A 19432-nucleotide genomic window follows, 5' to 3' on the forward strand; every position below is an offset into this window, starting at 1 on the left:
ATGTGTGAAGTGGACATACTGTACCTAGTTATGACTGTGAAGGAATAATGAGCTTTCGAGGGTCTGATTTTTTTTGTGTCAACCGCTTCGCCCTCACCTGCAAGAGCTTTAATTCGAGGAAGCCAACACCATCACATCATCTGCAAAAAGCAGGGATGTTAACTTTAAGATTCCCGAACCTTTCAGCCATCCACACAAAAAGAAGTTTAAAGCTTCTAAGATTTTCCATACTTTTGTCTGCTTGGCCATGTTGAAGCATGTCCCAACAGCAAGATAGTTAGCGGTATTGGAGGACTGAGCTGACGGGTGTTGCTTAAATTCAAAGCTTAATCTTCTTTTGGATAATGTATGAGGATCTATGCCATCACATGGCTCAGCTTCGGTAAACGTATCTATTACGCAAACTTGCATCTGAACTTTGAAAATATTCATTGTCTCGCATCTTTCCTGCACAACATTTGTTATTTTGTTTGTGTGGCTGTTTCTTTTTCACAGTGGAGTAAATGAGCTTGCAAACGTTCTGGGTCTGAACACAAGGAATTGTGGTAAGAGATGTTTTGGAGCCAACCCTAATGTATCTGGTACAGCACATCAGGGCACTTTCACATTGGTATCATGTTTCAGAAGCAAACTTTACATCCCATCTTTCAGTTTATGGATTAGTCTAAAGTAGGTTTTCAGTTCTCCCACTGTGCAACGATCCTTCAGACAAATTTGATTGTGCAGGAGAACCTGATGTTCACTTTCATATTTGTTGACATTTAGACAAATTGCCACCTTGATGGTATGTTGAATTTGATACTAATAATACTACAAGAAGCTGCTGCTTGTATTTCAACCTCAATGCTTTAATTTTAAAGAGCCAAAATGAATTATTAGGATAACAAAGTCTCATTTGGGGAATTTTTAAGCTAATTTGTTCATGTTTCTGAGCAGCTACTGGGCTACACTGACTGCATGGTGTCGGTCACACTGAATCTAAACAGGACAGAAAAAATACACTAACTGATGTGTGCAAAGATGTTAGTTTAAAACGGCATAATTCACAGTTAAATTTCCAGTGAACGAGAGCATGGTATGCACACAGGGTTGGAGGCGTGTTCATGGTTTGCGTCTGATTGTCTGAATGTGTGTGCTCAGATTTCTGAATGGGTTTTTTTCTCATGTAAAGCAGTCAGATTGTGAAGGTTGCTGTCAGAGAGAGGATGTCAGCCTTCACTCCCTCCCCTCCTTGTCAGTCAGATCATGTATCTCTTTCTGTTTCTCTCGTCTTCTCCGGGAGAAAGGGTGGTGTTGGGGATGAGGTCACCTTTTTAAAACATGGCCCCAAGCTTTGCACCAGTGCAACATTTCCTTTTCCATGAGACCAGCTGAATGCAAAACAAACCACGGGTTTCCTTTTCATTAACAACATTCTACCAAGTCTCTGCTGGGATGATAGGAAACTTCTCCACTTAGTTTCACGTGTTCCTGCTCTGCCTGCGGGGGAAAATACATCAGTAATAAATAATTCTGTACTTTCTTTTCTTCTGTTGGTGGAAAAAGGCGGTTACTTTTACTCACTGAAGCCCTTGTAGTCATTTTTATTAAAATAAGTGCTTCTAAAGCAGATCTGGTCAGTAAATGCTTGTAATTCCACTGACTGATAACTTGAATGTGCCGTTTTCTGGGAATCATTTTTAACCAGTTTGACAACTTTGTTCCAGAGTAAAAAAATATAAATAGATTATATTTATATACATATATATATATATATATATATATATATTTTTTTTTTTAATTTATTTTTTTATTTTAAATTAACAAAAATTCATTATTCTATAGTCATTTAGCAGTCGCTTTTATCCAAAGTGACATACACATCTACCCTGATAGGCACATCAGGGGGCAGCTTGGGGTTCAGTGTGTTGCCCAAGGAGACTTCGGCACGCAGTCAGGGGAAGCCTGGAATCAGTCCCCCATCTCTTGAGTGGAAAGACGACTGTTCTTTCTCCTGAGCTACAGCCGCCTTCCTTTCCTTGTAAACTCTCTGTTCAGACTCCACACTGTGTGACACTTCAGTGCCATGAGGAGGTTTTAAGGTGGGATTTCAGGTGTACGCGTGCCTTGTTTCACCTCCATCTTTATTCTTCATTCATAAATAAAACTCTAAATATTTATACGGTTTGATGTGCAGGTGTTCATAAGGAAACTCAAATGTATTTCTTCTGTTAAGGTGAATTTGTTAATTCTTCCCGTAAAAATCCAGATGACATCCGGGTGAGAAAACCTTCTGGTGAAGTTGTTGAGATGAAAATTGAACTATATCCTTAGTTTCCTACTGAAAGAAATAAAAACTTCTTGGGCATTTTGCTGCAGCTGAGGAGAAATTGATGAGGAGAAAAAAGTGTCACCACAAGACTTTATTTGATCAATGTGAACAAACTGTGATAATGAGCTCTGACTTTCCTCGCCCTGTCTTTGCTGAGAGAAAAAGTCACAGTGCCACCATCTGCAAGGGACCGGCGGTCACTGAATGAGGAAATAAGGACGATATGATGCGAGTTACATGCTTTGATCTTTTCAGTCCCCAGATCTCAACTGATCCAACATGTGTGGTGGTTTTTTGGCTGACACATTAGACGTTAGACAACACAAAACACCAAGTGACAAAAAGGATTTTTTGTGAGAGATCCAGACACTGGTGTGTGTAAAGCTCACTGAGGCCCCCCAGATATGCAGCAGATATACTGAAATCTGCAGTTCAATTTTGTTGCAGAAGCTTTCCAGCTGCTGAAAGGATGACAGCAATGCAGGCTTTACTGTAAGTAATGTCATATTAATCTAGTTTGTTACCATGGAAACAAAACTGTACAGTCAAACTTTAAAAAGGAAAAAAAAGTGGAATACCGGTAAATCTTATCTGTTCACAGCAGATCTCAGTCAGCTTTTTATTAGATTATGGTGATGGACTGATTATTGGAAAAGTGTAATAGGAACATCGCCCTAGTCTGTATATGAGCATGTGATATGATGTGTGTGTGTGTGTGTGTGTGTGTGTGTACAGCCTTATGCAGACATTTGAAGCGGAAAATCACATGCGATTGGCTGTGAGAGGGTAACAGACATGACCTTACAGAGAAGGACCACATGATGATGGGTCATCATGGTAATAATGCCTTTCATACATGGATAGATGCTTAGATTCTTATCTGGCCTTCCAGTTTTTGTCCTAATTTATTACTTTTCAACCACTAAAATATGATAAAAACCTCAACTTGTCCCAGAATGCCTTTTTTTTTATTGCATTAAAGCGTTGGTTGAAAAGCAAATAGGACAAATCTGCTAAAAGATCATTTAGATCAAAACCTTTTTCTTACAAATCCTACTTTTTCTAGTTTTTTTGGGCCATTTTTAAAAGCATCTTTCCAGATAGTTCAGTGTGTTTAAAGCTCTTTTTCTGCTACACTCTCTTCTTTATGGCCACTTTTGTAATTGTGCCCTTGGTTTGTGCGAGCATCATTTTCACAACTGGGGTGTTTGTTGGTTGCTCTCAGCTGGTGAGGGCTCGGGGTGCAGAGAGAAGGAATGCAGCTTCGCCATGCAGTCTGTAATTTGCTGTCATCAAATCCGAGAGAAAAACAGCAACACTTGTGAAGAGCTGAGGGAAGTGTGTGTGCGCAAGTGTTTTGAGGGTACTTCTGGGTGAAATGAGAAAGAAGTCATGTGAGGGGAGGAGGGTTGACAGAAAGAGGGAGCGAGAGAAAAACAGAACAAATAAAAGCCACGGTGGGAAGAAGAACAGGAGACTTGAGAGTTGTGTTGATGCTGATAACTGATGTTTGTCAGGAAATAAACAATTCATGAATTACGGAGGTTGTTGTTTAGTTTTCTGCATTTTGTCCTTTGTTTCCCCTGAGTGGTTCCTCCTGCAGCAGCCATCTGTTTGCATAGTTTCTTTGTATCCCATCCTTATCTGTGTTTCGGTAAATGTCTAACCTTGTGTAGCAGCTGCATTCTGATCATGACGATCTATGTTGCCAGGCTCCAGATTATCCCGTTTGACCTTTTTCTGCAAGCATCTTTTCTTCTATCAGGTCTAACCGGTCTGAAACTGCCCACAGGATTACGCTGCCATCACTGTGTTTAACAGCAGGAAAAGCACCTGCATTTATTGTTCTGTAATTTGGTTGAGATGAGTCAAATGAGAAAAAAAAAACAGGGAAACTTGCAACAAACTGGATCAGTTTCATCAGTAAAAACAGCTCAGAGCTGTTCAACCAAAGATTAAGCAACCCTAACAAATATTTGACTGTATTTAGATGCGTCTGGACGCCATTACCATTTTCTACCAGAAAAAAAAACTAAACAAAACCTTCTGCTAGATTTAAATATCAGTGCAGCTAAGATGATTGTACCCAGATGACACAAACACTCCAAATCTCTTCTTCTACAAACGAAACCAGTGAAACCCAGGATTACATGTTGCTAAAACTGTTCAGTGAATCATCTTCTGTAGAGTCATCGCTCTTGTTTAGAAACTCAGCAAACTTTGTGTTTGACTGTGAAGAAAACTACACACAAAACCTCAAAGACCTTCTTTCTACAATGACTAAAGCCATTTCCCAGAAAGGTTCCTGTGCACCTTGTGTGCATCATGTTTACTGTGGGTGGACCTGAGAGTGGGAGCTGACTGGATGCTGAAAAGGAACAGAACACTGGCTGATAACAAGATGCAAAGCAGAAACTCTGGTGTCAGACAGAGAAAAGTTTCTCACAGCTGAGAATGTTGCACATTCCAACCAATAAATTGTCAACAAACGGTGTATGATCTGGATTACTGCAATTAGTTTCCTGCCTGTGTGATGATAGAGGGATTCTCGTTCACTATAAAGTCCTTGTCTGAGCTAACAAATGATGCGTGTGTGTGTGTGTGTGTTTACAGGTTATCAGTAGTCAGTGAGGGACGTCTGGCATGTTTCAACAGCGTGTGTTAGGAATGTGCTTGAGGCTGCTGGGAAACACGTGTGTATGTATGAAACAAAATGACTGCATGTATCTGACTATTTGTGTTGTGTGGGAGGTAAGAGGTGCCGTATCTGAGAGGTGTACATGTTTTCACACACATTCTGGGTTATAAAGTCACCCCAAATAAAGTGAAAACCCCCAGAACTGCTTCTGTGCTCCTCATCTGTCTTCTGGGGGACCATTTCTGAAATAATACTGTAAATAATGCTGCAAAACAAATCCTTCATGCATCATAACTATCATTACCAGTGTAAAAATGTACTTTTGTCTAATTTCTCTGTCAATTAATTGAGGGTTTTCTTTGGCTATGATGTGAAAGTTTGCCTGCAGAGTATTGTAATCCTTATAGTCAGCATTTCTCTCGTTCACAGGGCTGTGTGGTGCAGGAAGGAGGGAACCAGCCGGAGCTCCAGCTGCTTGAATCTCTCCCAGAGCGGCTGAAGGAGGTAAAGGTCTCAACAAAGCCCTTTTCCTGCAGGCCAGGATGCGTTTAACAAATAAATCCCTGCCAAGTGGGCAAAAAAGCTTTTGTTTCTTCCAAGTGTTTTAAAAATCACAAAGATTAATAAAAAGGAACAAAAATACAAATTTAGATGAAATCTGACCTTTTTAATTGTTAAGTTCCGCATTTATTTTTCAGTATTCAGTTCAGTGTCGGCATCGCACTAGGGTACATTTTAGCTTCAGTCAGATTTTCTGAGCTTAGTGGATATTATGTCTGAAAAAAGAGGGTAATTGTCCGTTTCTTTTAGTGAAGATGTGAGGTGGCAGGATTTATGGATTGGAAGAACCTGTGTTTTTTTTTTTTTTTTTTTTTTTTTTTTTTTTTTAACAAGACGGATGGTACAATGATGTTGTTAATGGAGCAGCTGCCATGTGGTTTTAAGTGTGAATGATGTCAAGCCAAATGTCCTTTAAACTTCTTGAGGTGGAAAAGCAAACATGGGATGTATGTAACAAAACTTTTCTAAAGAAAACAAGGGGGTGCCCGTTCCTTTGAGTCCCGTCACCGCCTGCCAGGTATGCTAATGAGCCATAAAACAAAGTTCTTCAAGCCTCTCTGCACTTGGTTTACAACTCCTGTAAAGAAGCATCCATATCCGCCATTAAATCAAGTCAATGGAGCCTTTTGGGTTGTTGAGAGGAAATACTCTTTTCTTCCATTAAGATTGCTTCAATATATTTTTTATTTATTTATTTTTTCACTATTTGTTTTGTGTTTTATTTTCAAGTTTACCTCACTTCGCAAACATTTAGCTGCAGACATGTGGATGTTGCATATTTGTATTTGTTGGGCATTGCAAAATCTAATAAAAAATAAGTTGGAAAAAAAAAGATGGCTTCAATAACATTATTCTCTGAAGTTTTTTGTTTCTTTTTGTACGAGTTGAACTCTTGTTTTTTATTTATTTTATTTTTTTTAATCAAAATGACAAATGCACTCATCTTGTTTGTTTGTTTGTTTGTTTTATAAAAAGCCAGTTGCTGATCTGAAGCTGTGAAAACTGAGAGGTTTCAGTCCTGAAAAATGACCCAGTCTGTGCAAGTTAATTCAAAGCTGCCTGGTAAGAACCTACTTCTAATCTAATCTCTTAATATGTCAAAATACTCCTGATTCAACCTGACAGCAAAAGGTTGTGATGCTGAAAATGTCGACATTTACGCTACTCAAGCCATCAGTGAAGCTGAGTAAAGTAACTTGTGCAATTTTTTGGACATAAGTGTAATAAAGTTCACCAAAGTGCCAAAAAACTACTTTACAGACAATACAGATACAAGCAATGTGGTAAATATTAAATTATCTTGCATGTGTTCTGATCGTTGAAGGGAAGTAATAGCTGAGTCTGAAGGAAATGTTTGGTCAAAGAACATCTTTCACCTGTAATCAGCTTCTTTTTTCATTTTTCAGATTTAGGCTCTCCATTCCTTTACTCCAGTCAGGAGGAAGCTGACCAGACAGGATCGTACTCTGTCCAGACGCCTTATGGCTTCCAGCTGGACCTGGACTTCCTTAAGTATGTAGAGGAGATAGAGAGTGGGCACAACCTCCGCCGGGCACCTGTCAGCTCCCGGCGTCCTTGCAGAGGGCTCAAACTTTCCCAGAGGAGTACAAGTGTGGGAGGACGTACAAGCGGCTGGACATCCACAGAATCTCTTGCATCCCCTGCCAGTGAAGATGGCAGAGCTCCTCCACCCCCGCCGCCTCGTAACCGTCTTGGCTCAGCTCCCTGTGAGGGACTTTCACTTTCTCCCATAACCTTCCTCAGTGCATCCCCCCTGTCCACTGGGGCCAAGGTACCGCCACCTCCACCACAACGCAACCCAAGGGTCGAGCGAACTCTTCTGGAAACCAGCCGGCGGCTACAGCAAGAACAAACCCACCAGCACCAGAATGGGGGACGCATTCAGCTGGCAGATCCTCCCAAGCAGCTCGCACCCTCTCCATCTCTTCAAGTTGTGCAGAGTAGCTGGACTAAACCCAGTCCTCAGAACTCTGGGCGTAGCACACCAGCTGCTGGCACCACTGTGACCCCAATCCCACCCAGCCAGCTGCAGACGGTTAGAGAGCAGATGGCTACTGCCTTGAAGCAGCTGAAAGAGATGGAGGAAAGAGTGAAGGGTGTTCCTGCGCTTGAGAAAGAGGTGGCCAATCTCCGTGCAGAGAAAGACATGCTTCTGCTGGCTCTAGAGGAGAAGAAAGCAGCCATGGAGGTTGTGCAGCAGAAGCAGCAGTCTACAGAGTCTTCTACCCAAACTACCGAGACCCTCCAACCCGAGCACAGCTGTCTGCCTTCACCAAACACAACTGGAAACAAGGGTCTTGGAAAATCCACTGAACTGAAAAGACTGACAGAAAAGTTTGAGGTAAAGGAACAGAAAGCTCCCCAACCATTCTCTAAAGTTGGAGTAAACCCTCCAGAAAAAGTAGTTGAAAAGAAATCAGTGGCTGTTGGGGACGACGCGCCAATGGCTTCTGTCGTTTTCTACTACCGCCACGGCGTAAAAGACTCATGCGTAGGCACTGAGGTGAAAGTTTGTGAGAAATTCACAGGAACAGAAGGCCCTCTGGTTCACGAACAGGCTGTACAAGTCAGTGTGGAGACAGAGGACGCTGAGGTTTGGGTCATGGAGTCCCTACTTGGGCTGACCACAGAGGCGCAGCGGGAGATAGACACCTTACAGGACACCATTAAATTCCAGCAGGAATCCATCGTGGCTCTAGAAGATCGGCTGAATGAAGCTGACCACGACCTGGGAATCCTCAGATCTCAGATGGAGGAAAAGACCTCGAAAGTCACATTTGAGAAGGAGGTTCTTGCCAAACCGGACGTGAAAAACGCCCAAGTTGAGACGTTATCTTCTGCGTCGAAGCACGTTGCGGTTTCGTGTCGTCCACAGGTGACGGACGCATGTGTCGGCTGGAAAGCAGATCAGTCAGAACAAGGCACCCAGACTGACGCTGCAGAGACTGCATCAGAACCAGCTTCTGTGGAACTGGTCAGCACCGGGTGCCAGTGGGAGAACCTAGCTAATGAAAAGGCTGAGGAGCAGAAAGTGGCAGTACCAAAGAAGAGACAGCTGACCATTGCTGAATACAAGGTCGCCCCAGATGAAGAGGTGGTTGGTGCAGCTGAGAAAAAAGAGGGAGACCAAGGAGAGGAGACAGAAGCCAGCAACACCAAAACTAGTGAGTAACACCTGCTTTCCCTGCACATTTTTAGAGCTAAATGAAGGTTAAAAAGAACTATGATGTGAACCGTTTGCCTCCATTTTAGCAACAGGTATGCTGAAATCAATCATGAAGAGGAAGGATGGCAGCAACTCCAGCGAGAATCGGACTGCTGGCAAGAAGAGCCTCCAGTTTGTTGGTATTCTGAATGGAGGGTGTGTAACAGTAACACGAACCCATTTTTTATTTTTACCAGAGCAAAAATAAAACAAGGACGACACATAGTCTAGAGGTCGGGAACAAAACCTGACCAGGTCACTGACTTGACACAAAAGAAAGAAAATCCTGCCTTTAATTGTTCTACTTGAGCAAAAATGTCAGCTACAACAGATGTTCGCGTTTACATACATACTCGTCTCTTTCAGATATGAATCTACCTCCAGCGAGGAAGAGGAGGAGGAGGAGGAGGAGGAGGAAGAGGAGGAAGATGGGAGTTCTTCTGGAGAAAGTGGAGAAGGCGAGTGCTTGGACAGCACGGAAGAGGATGAGGCAGCTTTGGAGGAGGAAACCTCAGAGGAGGAGAGGAACGTCAACCTGGATGAGAGTGACACTGACGAGGAAACGCTGAGAGCTGCGAATTATTCATCTGATGCTGTGAAAGAAAAGTAGGTTATTGCAAAGTAGAAGAAAACACATTTAGGTAATGAAAACTTCGAAGGAGCAGAAAATGGGTGGATATGGTTTTTCTTATTGAAGCGTAATGCTGTAAATCGACGTTGGCCCAACTTTGGGTTAACACCCATTGGCTTTTCATGACCAAGACCAGTCCTCACAGATGACTTCACATACTTTTATTTATACATAAAATACATTATGTGGGGTTAAAAATTATTCTCCACAATGCTCAGTTTTATCACAACAGCTCAGGAAAGGAAAGAAGAAGGGAATGCCAGAGTTGCTGATGTGGGTTTAGATATCCCAGTAAGCCCAAAGCAAGAGCTGTGCTAACATTAGAGGCATAAAGTCGTAATTTCATAGTTCCTGTTGGACTCCAACACTGGCCTTCGTCACCAGTCCTGTTTGTGGTGTTTATGGACAAGATGAGTCCCAGGTTTTTTTTGTAGATAATGTGGTTCTGCTGGATTCATTGAACTGAGATCTTTCAGCAGTGGAGCAGTTCGCAGCTGACTGTGAAACCGTCGGAGTTAAATTCAGCCCCTCCAACTCTAAGATGAATCAAGTATCAATTAGGATGCCTCCTGGCTGCCTCTTCTCGTAGGTTTTCTGGCCGTGTCCTGCTGGAAGGAGACTCTGGGGAGGACCCAGTACCCACTTTAGGGATTATACATCCCTTCTGGCCTGGGGACACCTTGTACTTTTTAAAGGAGAGTGTTACTGGTGGAGAGGGATATCTGGGTTTAGAACCTGCTGCTTCCATGATCTGGACTCTGATAAACAACGTAAAATGACTGTATTACTAGTCATCTTATTATGCCTTGTGTGGTGTGGTAATGAAATATTTCATTTTTTAAAATATGTGTGGAACCTTTTTTCATAATATTTAGGTTTATTATAAAATGCGTCATATTGCTCACGTGGAAATTCCCACCAACCTGTAGACACTGAACACCTGCATATGTGTTGCTTGGCTGCTGCAGCATCACAAAATCATTACAGGTAATAAAATGCACAAACAGCTTAAAAAACAAAACTTTCCGCTGTTTGTGCATGAGCACATCAGATTATCATCGCTTATTCTTGCACAATCATTGAACCAGTTGAGGTGGTTCTGGCATCTGGTTGGGATGCCTCCTGGACCTCCCTGGTGAGGTGTTACAGGCACATCCTTCTGGGAGGAGACCCCGGGGGAGACCCAGGACACGCTGGAGGGATTACATCTCTCGGCTGGCCTGGGAACGCCTCGGGATCCCCCCCGCAGAGTTGGCAAATGTGGCTGGGGAGAGGGAAGTCTGGGCTTCCCTGCTTAGGCTGCTGCCCCCGCGACCTGACCCCAGATAAGCAGCAGAAGATGGATGAATGGGTGAAACTTTTGCTGTGTGATTAATCAATCTGTCCCTATCAGGTACAAAATCCACGTTCATGTGATGTTTGATTCTGTTTGTCACAGATTTGAGTTTAGCTCAAAAATGCGCGAAGCCTGCCTCATACTGAAGAATCACCTCAACGAAGACGTCCAAACCCTGAAGAGTAAGGAAGTGGTGCGTCCCTGCCTTTTTTCTTTCAGTAACTTTGTCACAATGACACGGCAACACTGCGATAAAGCAAAATAAATCACTGCATTTTCAGGCCATAATTACTGAATGTTTCTGAAAGAAAGAGGGATTGCATTCTATTGTGTAGAGATATGTTTTTCATCCCAGTACAAACAATGGGAGCTTTATGTAACAGTAACAGAGGAGTCGAACAAAGAACGCTCAGGAAGTGAGCTTGAGTTGTAGTTTGACAACAGAATGAAGGAGTTTCCTTTAACGTAGACGTGAGACCAGTTCGGTCTGACTTTGTTTGGAATACACTATGCAGACATACGATGATAACTCTTGTTGCATGGAGGCAGATTTGCTTCAGGTGCTGTTTCTCCTGCTTGTTTTCACTGCATAATCACGCATGTCTTCACTCCCTCACCTTCAGCTCTCCAGCACCCACACTGTCCAGCTGGAGTGGTTCAGAATCTCCAGTGCAAAGATGGCTCAGCCGCCGCGGGTCTCCGACTACTTGATGGCGTTCTCTGAGGTGTCTTCGGTGCTGCTGCGGCACGTTGTCAACATGACCGACGGCAACGGCAACACAGCTCTTCACTACAGCGTCTCCCACTCCAACTTCGGTGTGGTCAGCCTGCTGCTGGACACGGGTCGGTGAACAGCAACAAGAGAACAAAACAACCCAAACAGCTTTCACACCTAATTCAATAATGATCAATCCAGCTTGATCATTTCCAATAATTAAGCTTGACTTATCATGCTGGAGGAAACGATAACGCAAAATGTTTCCGCTTCGAGGATGAAATGATTGAACATGTCGCCACTTTAGCAGTTTACATTTCGTTAGGTGGAGTCTGGTGAGACAAGATGCTGTTATTATTAATAGCTTTGGTGATATTTATTTAGTCTTTCCTCTAGCATTTGCAGTTTTTAGATAAACTAGTGCCAATTTTTTTAAAAATAACTTGATGAATGTTAACTTGAGTTAATATGTGATGATCGTGATTGTGATGGTATTTATTGGCACTTGTTTAATTATTAGCAAACTCACCATAAATGTGTTTATTTAGAATATGCTGGGAAGATTAGAATGATTCTTCCCATTTTATGCTTAATCAGTGGACAGTAAAGTGTGATTTTACAGGTGTGTGCTGTGTGGATAAGCAAAACAAGGCGGGATACACGGCCATCATGCTGGCGGCTCTCTCGACCGTTAAGGAGGAAGAGGACATGGCTGTGGTGAAAAAGCTCTTCAGTCAGGGGAATGTGAACGCCAAAGCTAGTCAGGTAAGTTGTTGTTTGTTCAACACACATCTCTTTACCTGAACGCACCACTTATGCTTTTTTTTTTCTTCTGTCACATGCAACTTTCAGCCTTCCGGGCTCCCATAGTCATGTTACTGTAGCTCCTCAGCTGTGGCGTGTGTGAGCTGCTCAAGACCACAAAAGGAAACCTGATGGGATTTGTTCCATTTATATTTTACACTGCGATCAAGTGATCACTTGATTTAATATGTGAAGAAATGATTCTTTATGTTAAGAAAAAAGAACCACGAAGAAAAGTGAATGTCAAAGAGCACAAAATAGCTTCTGTGAACGTGTAGTCAGACCAGAATGTGTCATTATTTAGAGTCCACTTTGGTTCTGCAAGTTTTGTTAAATGACTTTAGTCTGAGTGGAGTCATTTAACTCTTACAGGGTAAATCGTAATAATTAGGAGCAAACTGAATTTGAGGTCAGTAAGTTAATTTAATCTTTCTAGTTTAATGCATGTTCCGTTTAGTAACATTACTGAATATAAACTTGGTTAAATTGTTCCTCTGCTGGTTCCCAAATGTTTTATTGTGTTGTTTATAAATATCTTTTCACACAGAATCAAAATATTTATTAAAATGATTTACCTTTAGTTATTATAAATATCATCCATGCAGCTTTTGTTGGTTGTTCCTGGCAAATCTTCCTTTGCACATAAAAACAGAATATTTTGATTATAATAATGATAAATTCCTCTCTGCAACAAGGCAGCATGTTGGCTGCAAAGTTTCTTCTGTCTGCTCTTAGATTTGTCCTTTGTCTCAGACACAGCCAGCCATCTTTGTTTTGGGCTCTACCTCCCACTCTGAGGCTTTTTTTGTACTTTTAAATGCTGACTTGTCAGCTTTTTTACTCTTCACTCTGCAGAAAGAACAAATAAAAAACAGTTTAGAGATGATCCTGAATCAGTGAGGAGTATTTGTTATGACGCTGTTGACCTTCACCAGCTCCATGTTATAATTTCCATATTGACGTGAACAAATAAACATAATTACATTCGTGATTTGACATGGACATGAAGCATCTGCAGCATGTTTGGTTTCAGAAAACAGCTGAAGACAGAGTCCTCTTCCCCTCTTTTCAGTTTTGTCACAACAAAGAGTTTTGAGTGACTTCATGTTCTTTCCGGTTTCAGAGAACCAGTAAATCAGAAAGAACGTTTCTTGTTTATTTAATTGGAGACGTGTGACGTTACGTTGTGGTGAAGCAAAACTGACTTGAGGAATAAATAGTTATAGGTTAGACTTGATTAAGCAGATGTGTACCCTAACGTCAGACACTGGTCGTTGAGGAGCGGCTGTAGATTTGAGTGGTTTTATCTTCTGTGGTTGATTTAATCAGGTTGTGTGGTGTATGTGGCGCCTGACGGGATCTTGCACCGCCAAGTCATGGGACTGAATTTATGGCATCACTTGCTATAAATCCAATTACTGGTACTTGTTATTGTTGCTGTGGGGAAAAAAAAAAACGATGCATGCAGAGCAATTTTATATTCTGGAATCAAAATCTTTATTTTATGTTTTTGTGTGGCTTAGGCATTTATTTACGAAATATCAATGTGAAAAAGCACTTGTAAGACCATTAGACTTTATTTAAAGCATTATTCACTGCGTGTATTTCTGCAGCATCTAGTCAGCAAACGAACGGAAAGAAAGTAGGTTGAGATGTTGCACATTTAATCTCAGAGGGAAATAATGAAACATCCCTTTTACACGTTAAAATTGCTGCTGTGTGACTCCACATCTGTAACTGATGACACAAAATTAAATTAAGAGTGAAATTTAATTTACTGCCGAAAACTGTTGAGTGTCTGTTAAAGAGGAAGTGAGAGATGAGTGGACGATGGGGTGATTACTGGCAGTCTGGGTGAAAGAGCAGAAATGGGGTTGGTGATTCTGAAAAGGCATTGGAGGAAAATCATCTAAAGTGGACGAGTCAAGTCTAACTGTGTCATAAGAATGAAAGTGTTGCTACACATGACACTATAGACCAGGGGTGTCCAGCTCCAGTCTTCCAGGGCAGGTTTTCCATGTATCCCTGTTCCAACACACCTGATTAAAATGAATCAGTCACTGAACAAAACTTCATTGGCTGTTGGATCTGATTAATGTGAGTCAGGTGTGTCGGAAAAGGGATGCATGGAAAACCTGCAGGACATCGGCCCTTGAGGACCGACTTCGGACAATCCTGCCATAGGCAACATCCCTCATATTCTATTCTACTCAACAGTCATTTAGAAGACGCTTTGAACCAAAGCGACTTACACACTCGTTCCTCAATAGGCACATCGAGAGGCAGCTTGAGGTAGAGCAGGGGTGTCAAACTCCAGTCCTCGAGGGCCGGTATCTGGCAGGTCTTTGTTGTTTCCCTCTACCAGCACACCTGACTCAAATCAAATGGATCCAGCAGCTTCTTGTCAACCTACTTGTTAATTTCAGTCAGGTGTGTTGGAGCATGGAGACAACAAAAACCTACAGGATACTGGCCCTGGAGGACTGGAGTTTGACACCTGTGGGGTAGAGTGTCTTGTCCAAGGACACTTCGGCACGTAGTCAGGGGAAGCCTGGAATTGATCTCCCAACTTTCCAATTGCTCTCCCTCCTGAGCTACAGCTGCCCTAAAGTTAATGATCAGGAGAAGAATTACAAGTATCTAATGTGCTGTAAAGCTGTACCAGCAGGGAGTTGAACCCATGACCTTCTGATCTATTGCCCTACCGCTTTACCACTGCACTCCAAGGGTGTTTTGCATGAAAGTTAATTCAGTGTGTTGGTAAGTATTTAGCTAAAAGGCTAAATGTAAAGAAAAATCTGATGGAAAACAGGAGGGATCTTTGCTTTTTACATGCAAAAGAAGAGAAGAACAGGAATTAATTCTGGATGCACATATTTAGGAATCTAACCTTCAGTTTTTAATACCGGTGATAATGGAGATGATAATGGAGATAACAGCCCTGATAATGGATCAAATTTCTCCCTCTTTACTTTTGCAGGCGGGTCAGACAGCATTGATGTTAGCAGTGAGCCACGGGCGGCAGGAGATGGTGCGAGCCCTGCTGGAGTGTGGCGCCGACGTAAACGTCCAAGACGACGAGGGATCTACAGCCCTGATGTGTGCCAGCGAACACGGCCGTGCTGAGATTGTAAAACTACTCCTGGAACAGCCTGGGTGTGACATCTCCATCGTAGATAACGTAAGCCATTTACAATTACAGCCTTTTAGCTGATTCGCCTCCAGTTTCCCTCCAAATGAACCAAATGCTGCAGTCCAGCTGCCGAATCTGCTCAACACATCTCAGAGCGTTTTTTTCATGTCTGGGATTCAGCTCAGGAAACGGCTCCTCATGGGAAACTAGTCTGTGCAGTTTCCTCTTCTTGTCACCCTCTTTTTAAAGACGTTTTCTCACTAAGTGAGACAAGCTGATAGCTGAAGACTCACAATCAGATTAGTGTCATCTGCCTTTGACTCGAGTCGGTGCTGTGTGCAGGAAACAATCATCGCGCTACTCTAATGTCCCAGGGGAGGAATCAAAAAGCCCCTCCGTACACAGACTCAGTGATTTCAGTGCCTTGCAGCTTTTTGCAGATCTCTGCATATTTCAGCGACCGACCCGGCAGCAACGGCTGTTTGTGAAGTTGTCTGCTTGTAGGGAAAAGCTCCAAACAAAACAAAACCTCCAGAGGATCCAGGATGTAAAGGATTCATCATCACAACACCAACAGAACAAGCATTTTCCTGCATAAAATCTTGGCATGGAACCAAACTCTTCACTTTGTTTCCTTTTATTTATTTATTTTTTCAGTCTTGTGATTTTACAGTGGATTGTTCTGGATGCTTGAACAAGTCATGCAGGCAGATATTTGAGTGTTCACATCTGTGCCAGAATGAGCCGGCCATTTGTCTGAGGCTGCTCCTGGATTGTGTTTCAGCACAGCTGGACATGGGGGGGGGGGGGGGGGGGGTGCAGGGGGGTGTAGGGGGGTGGGAAGCGCCCATCTCTCCAATCTACTAAGAAAACAGAACTTTGTGACAATACTTGAATGTAAGATTTAATTATGTATGATGTAGTTTGATGCCAAAGCTGAACATTTTTTACTTCATGGAAAGATATTTTAGAAAAAAGAACTGATTAAAAAACACAATTACAAACATAAACCTGTTTTTCTTTTGTTTTCTCTGCTTAACAGACAGATGTATATAAAATTCCCCCCAAAATGACACGAAACTGAAACGAGTCCTTGTGTCTGCCACAGCAGTAGCAACCAACAGCTTATGGTCTGTAATTTAACTTTGGATTCTAAACATGTCATAAACCAGAAGGATATTTCGCCTTTAATGCATCAAAACAAAGAATCTTACATAATCTGGGTCCTAAAAGTGTTTTTAAAAGGACTCAAAATGACAAAGGCGAAGAAATTGTAAAGATTCAGGAGCAAAGAATGTCCACTTTGGTTTTTGACTTGCTAATCACAAATGCATGATAGGCCGGAGAAATGAACAGCCGTGCATAATGTCAATCACGCGGTCCATCTCAGACTCTAAAGCTCTTTGTTCTGGTTTGAACTCTCAGGTTTTCGTGGTCAATGAGCTGACTTTTACTGTCTCTACCGCCTTCCTCTGATGTCTGCAGGATGGAAGTAATGCTCTGTCTATTGCACTGGAGGCGGCCCACAATGACACAGCTGTGCTTCTCTATGCCCATATGAACTACGCTAAGACCCAGACTGCTATGGTAAGTCTATTTCCCCATCCAGCCTCCGCCTGTGCACATTCAGGCACAATTATTGATTCAAAGTGAACAAGTTTAAGCTACAGTTTAACCAGTTTGGGTTAAAAGGCCAAACATTTGCCCCATCTTAAATCAATATGAAATGTCATTTAGATTGGAGACTTTCCAGATTGATGTTTGATAATGTTGACGGAGTGAAAATATCGACCCGGGAACTCAAGAGTTCACTTTTTACACGGTTGTGTACATAAAAAGTCACAAGCTTTTAATCATCTGGGAAAGTTTACTTGCAAGCAGGCTGAGACTGGAGCTGATCACACTCACTTTTTAGTCAGGACAGAGAGCAGCGTCTCATATTAAAAGTGCAGATAAATTCCACAGAAAAGCCTGAGCTGCTGTTTGGGTGTGGGCAGCAGTGATTAATGGAGGTCTGCTGCCCCCTTCAGGTGTGATGGAGCTCCTGTAAACTTCTGGCAGGAATGATGCCAGAAGTGTTGTCTCCACCGTGGTTAGAGAACTTTTATTTGGCTGCTTTGTTTTGACGCCTAGAAAATATTCAATACAATTTAGATTTTATTTGTAAAGCACATTTAACACAACCTCCTTTTTTATTTAACACAACCTCCTTTTATATAACACAAACACCTTTTATTTAACACAACCTCCTTTTATATAACACAAACACCTTTTATTTAACACAACCTCCTTTTATTTAACACAAACACCTTTTATTTAACACAACCTCCTTTTATATAACACAAACACCTTTTATTTAACACAACCTCCTTTTATATAACACAAACACCTTTTATTTAACACAACCTCCTTTTATTTAACACAAACACCTTTTATTTAACACAACCTCCTTTTATTTAACACAAACACCTTTTATTTAACACAACATCATTTTATTTAACAAAACATCCTTTTATTTAACACAACCTCCTTTAATTTAACACAACCTCTTTTTATTTAACACAACCTCCTTTTATATAACACAAACACCTTTTATTTAACACAAACACCTTTTATTTAACACAACCTCCTTTTATATAACACAAACACCTTTTATTTAACACAACATCATTTTATTTAACACAACATCCTTTTATTTAACACAACCTCCTTTAATTTAACACAACCTCTTTTTATTTAACACAACCTCCTTTTATTTAACACAAACACCTTTTATTTAACACAAACACCTTTTTTTTTAACACAACATCCTTTTATTTAACACAACCTCCTTTAATTTAACACAACCTCTTTTTATTTAACACAACCTCCTTTTATTTAACACAAACACCTTTTATTTAACACAAACACCTTTTATTTAACACAACATCCTTTTATTTAACACAACCTCCTTTTATTTAACACAACCTCCTTTTATAAAACACAAACACCTTTTATTTAACACAAACACCTTTTATTTAACACAACATCCTTTTATTTAACACAACCTCCTTTTATTTAACACAACCTCCTTTTATAAAACACAAACACCTTTTATTTAACACAAATACCTTTTATTTAACACAACCTCCTTTTATTTAACACAACCTCCTTTTATTTAACACAACATCCTTTTATTTAACACAAACACCTTTTATTTAACACAACCTCCTTTTATTTAACACAACATCCTTTTATTTAACACAACCTCCTTTTATTTAACACAACCTCCTTTTATTTAACACAACATCCTTTTATTTAACACAACCTCCTTTTATTTAACACAACATCCTTTTATTTAACACAACCTCCTTTTATTTAACACAAACACCTTTTATTTAATACAACATCCTTTTATTTAACACCGCTTCTGTTGACAAAAAGTGCTGAACAAAGTTCAAATCAAATTAAAAGTACGGATACTGATAATATCAAGGTCAAGGTAAACTTTATTTATATAATACATTTCCAAACAGTAACACTGCTCCCAAGGTGCTGAACAATATAAAAGAACACACACAGAAAACAGTACAGTAACACACTGTAGGAGCCATAATAGTATGTGTGGATATTCATGAAGTTGCACAGGACGCTCAGCATCAGCATTGGCGTAGTGGGCGTGTTAGTGGGTGTGTGTATGTGTGTGTCACAAAGTTTGAAAGGTACCAACTCACTGGTGTTTAGATGAATGGATGAGGAAGTGGGGTGAGCTGGGAGGTAGTCCAATTTTTGTTGACCGCGTATCGCATCACACATACTGGAGGAGTCTGTATAGTCAGTGTAACGTTTATTCATGTGTTGGAAATAATCGTGGAACTTAATTGAAAGAATAAATGTGTCGCTGCTAATACAGAAGTAAATAGGAGTTTTTTGGAACGCGCGTCGGACAAAGAGCCCCGAGTTTAGCCCACAGTGGCCCTCATATAATTGATATTTGCCGCAACACACACTATTGTAACCACGAATTTAAAAATCAGTGAACAATTTGGACTTAAGTTGATAAAGAGTCTCTTTTAGCATGAGTTGAACGCTTATGCA

General features: G+C 41.2%; 1 protein-coding gene across 4 annotated transcripts in view; it reads left to right on the plus strand.

Annotated features, from left to right (window-relative positions):
* The window catches only part of kank3 (KN motif and ankyrin repeat domains 3), a 37760-nt gene that overhangs the window by 15331 nt on the left and 2997 nt on the right, over positions 1–19432 (plus strand). For 2 of the 4 annotated variants that reach the window (XM_079245062.1, XM_079245063.1), the window contains exons 2-11: positions 5379–5453; positions 6486–6572; positions 6917–8695; positions 8784–8892; positions 9103–9342; positions 10806–10896; positions 11327–11546; positions 12041–12183; positions 15203–15403; positions 16841–17700. In XM_079245062.1, the coding sequence (XP_079101188.1) occupies positions 6536–6572; positions 6917–8695; positions 8784–8892; positions 9103–9342; positions 10806–10896; positions 11327–11546; positions 12041–12183; positions 15203–15403; positions 16841–17008 (2988 nt within the window). In that variant the 5' untranslated portion in view covers positions 5379–5453; positions 6486–6535 and the 3' untranslated portion in view covers positions 17009–17700. Of the gene's footprint in view, positions 1–5378; positions 5454–6485; positions 6573–6916; positions 8696–8783; positions 8893–9102; positions 9343–10805; positions 10897–11326; positions 11547–12040; positions 12184–15202; positions 15404–16840; positions 17701–19432 lie in introns of those variants that run through there. The other 2 variants (XM_079245065.1, XM_079245064.1) reach the window with 2 other exon arrangements.

Source organism: Telmatherina bonti (genome assembly GCF_933228915.1).
Source record: "Telmatherina bonti genome assembly, chromosome: 8".
NCBI lineage: Eukaryota > Metazoa > Chordata > Actinopteri > Atheriniformes > Telmatherinidae > Telmatherina > Telmatherina bonti.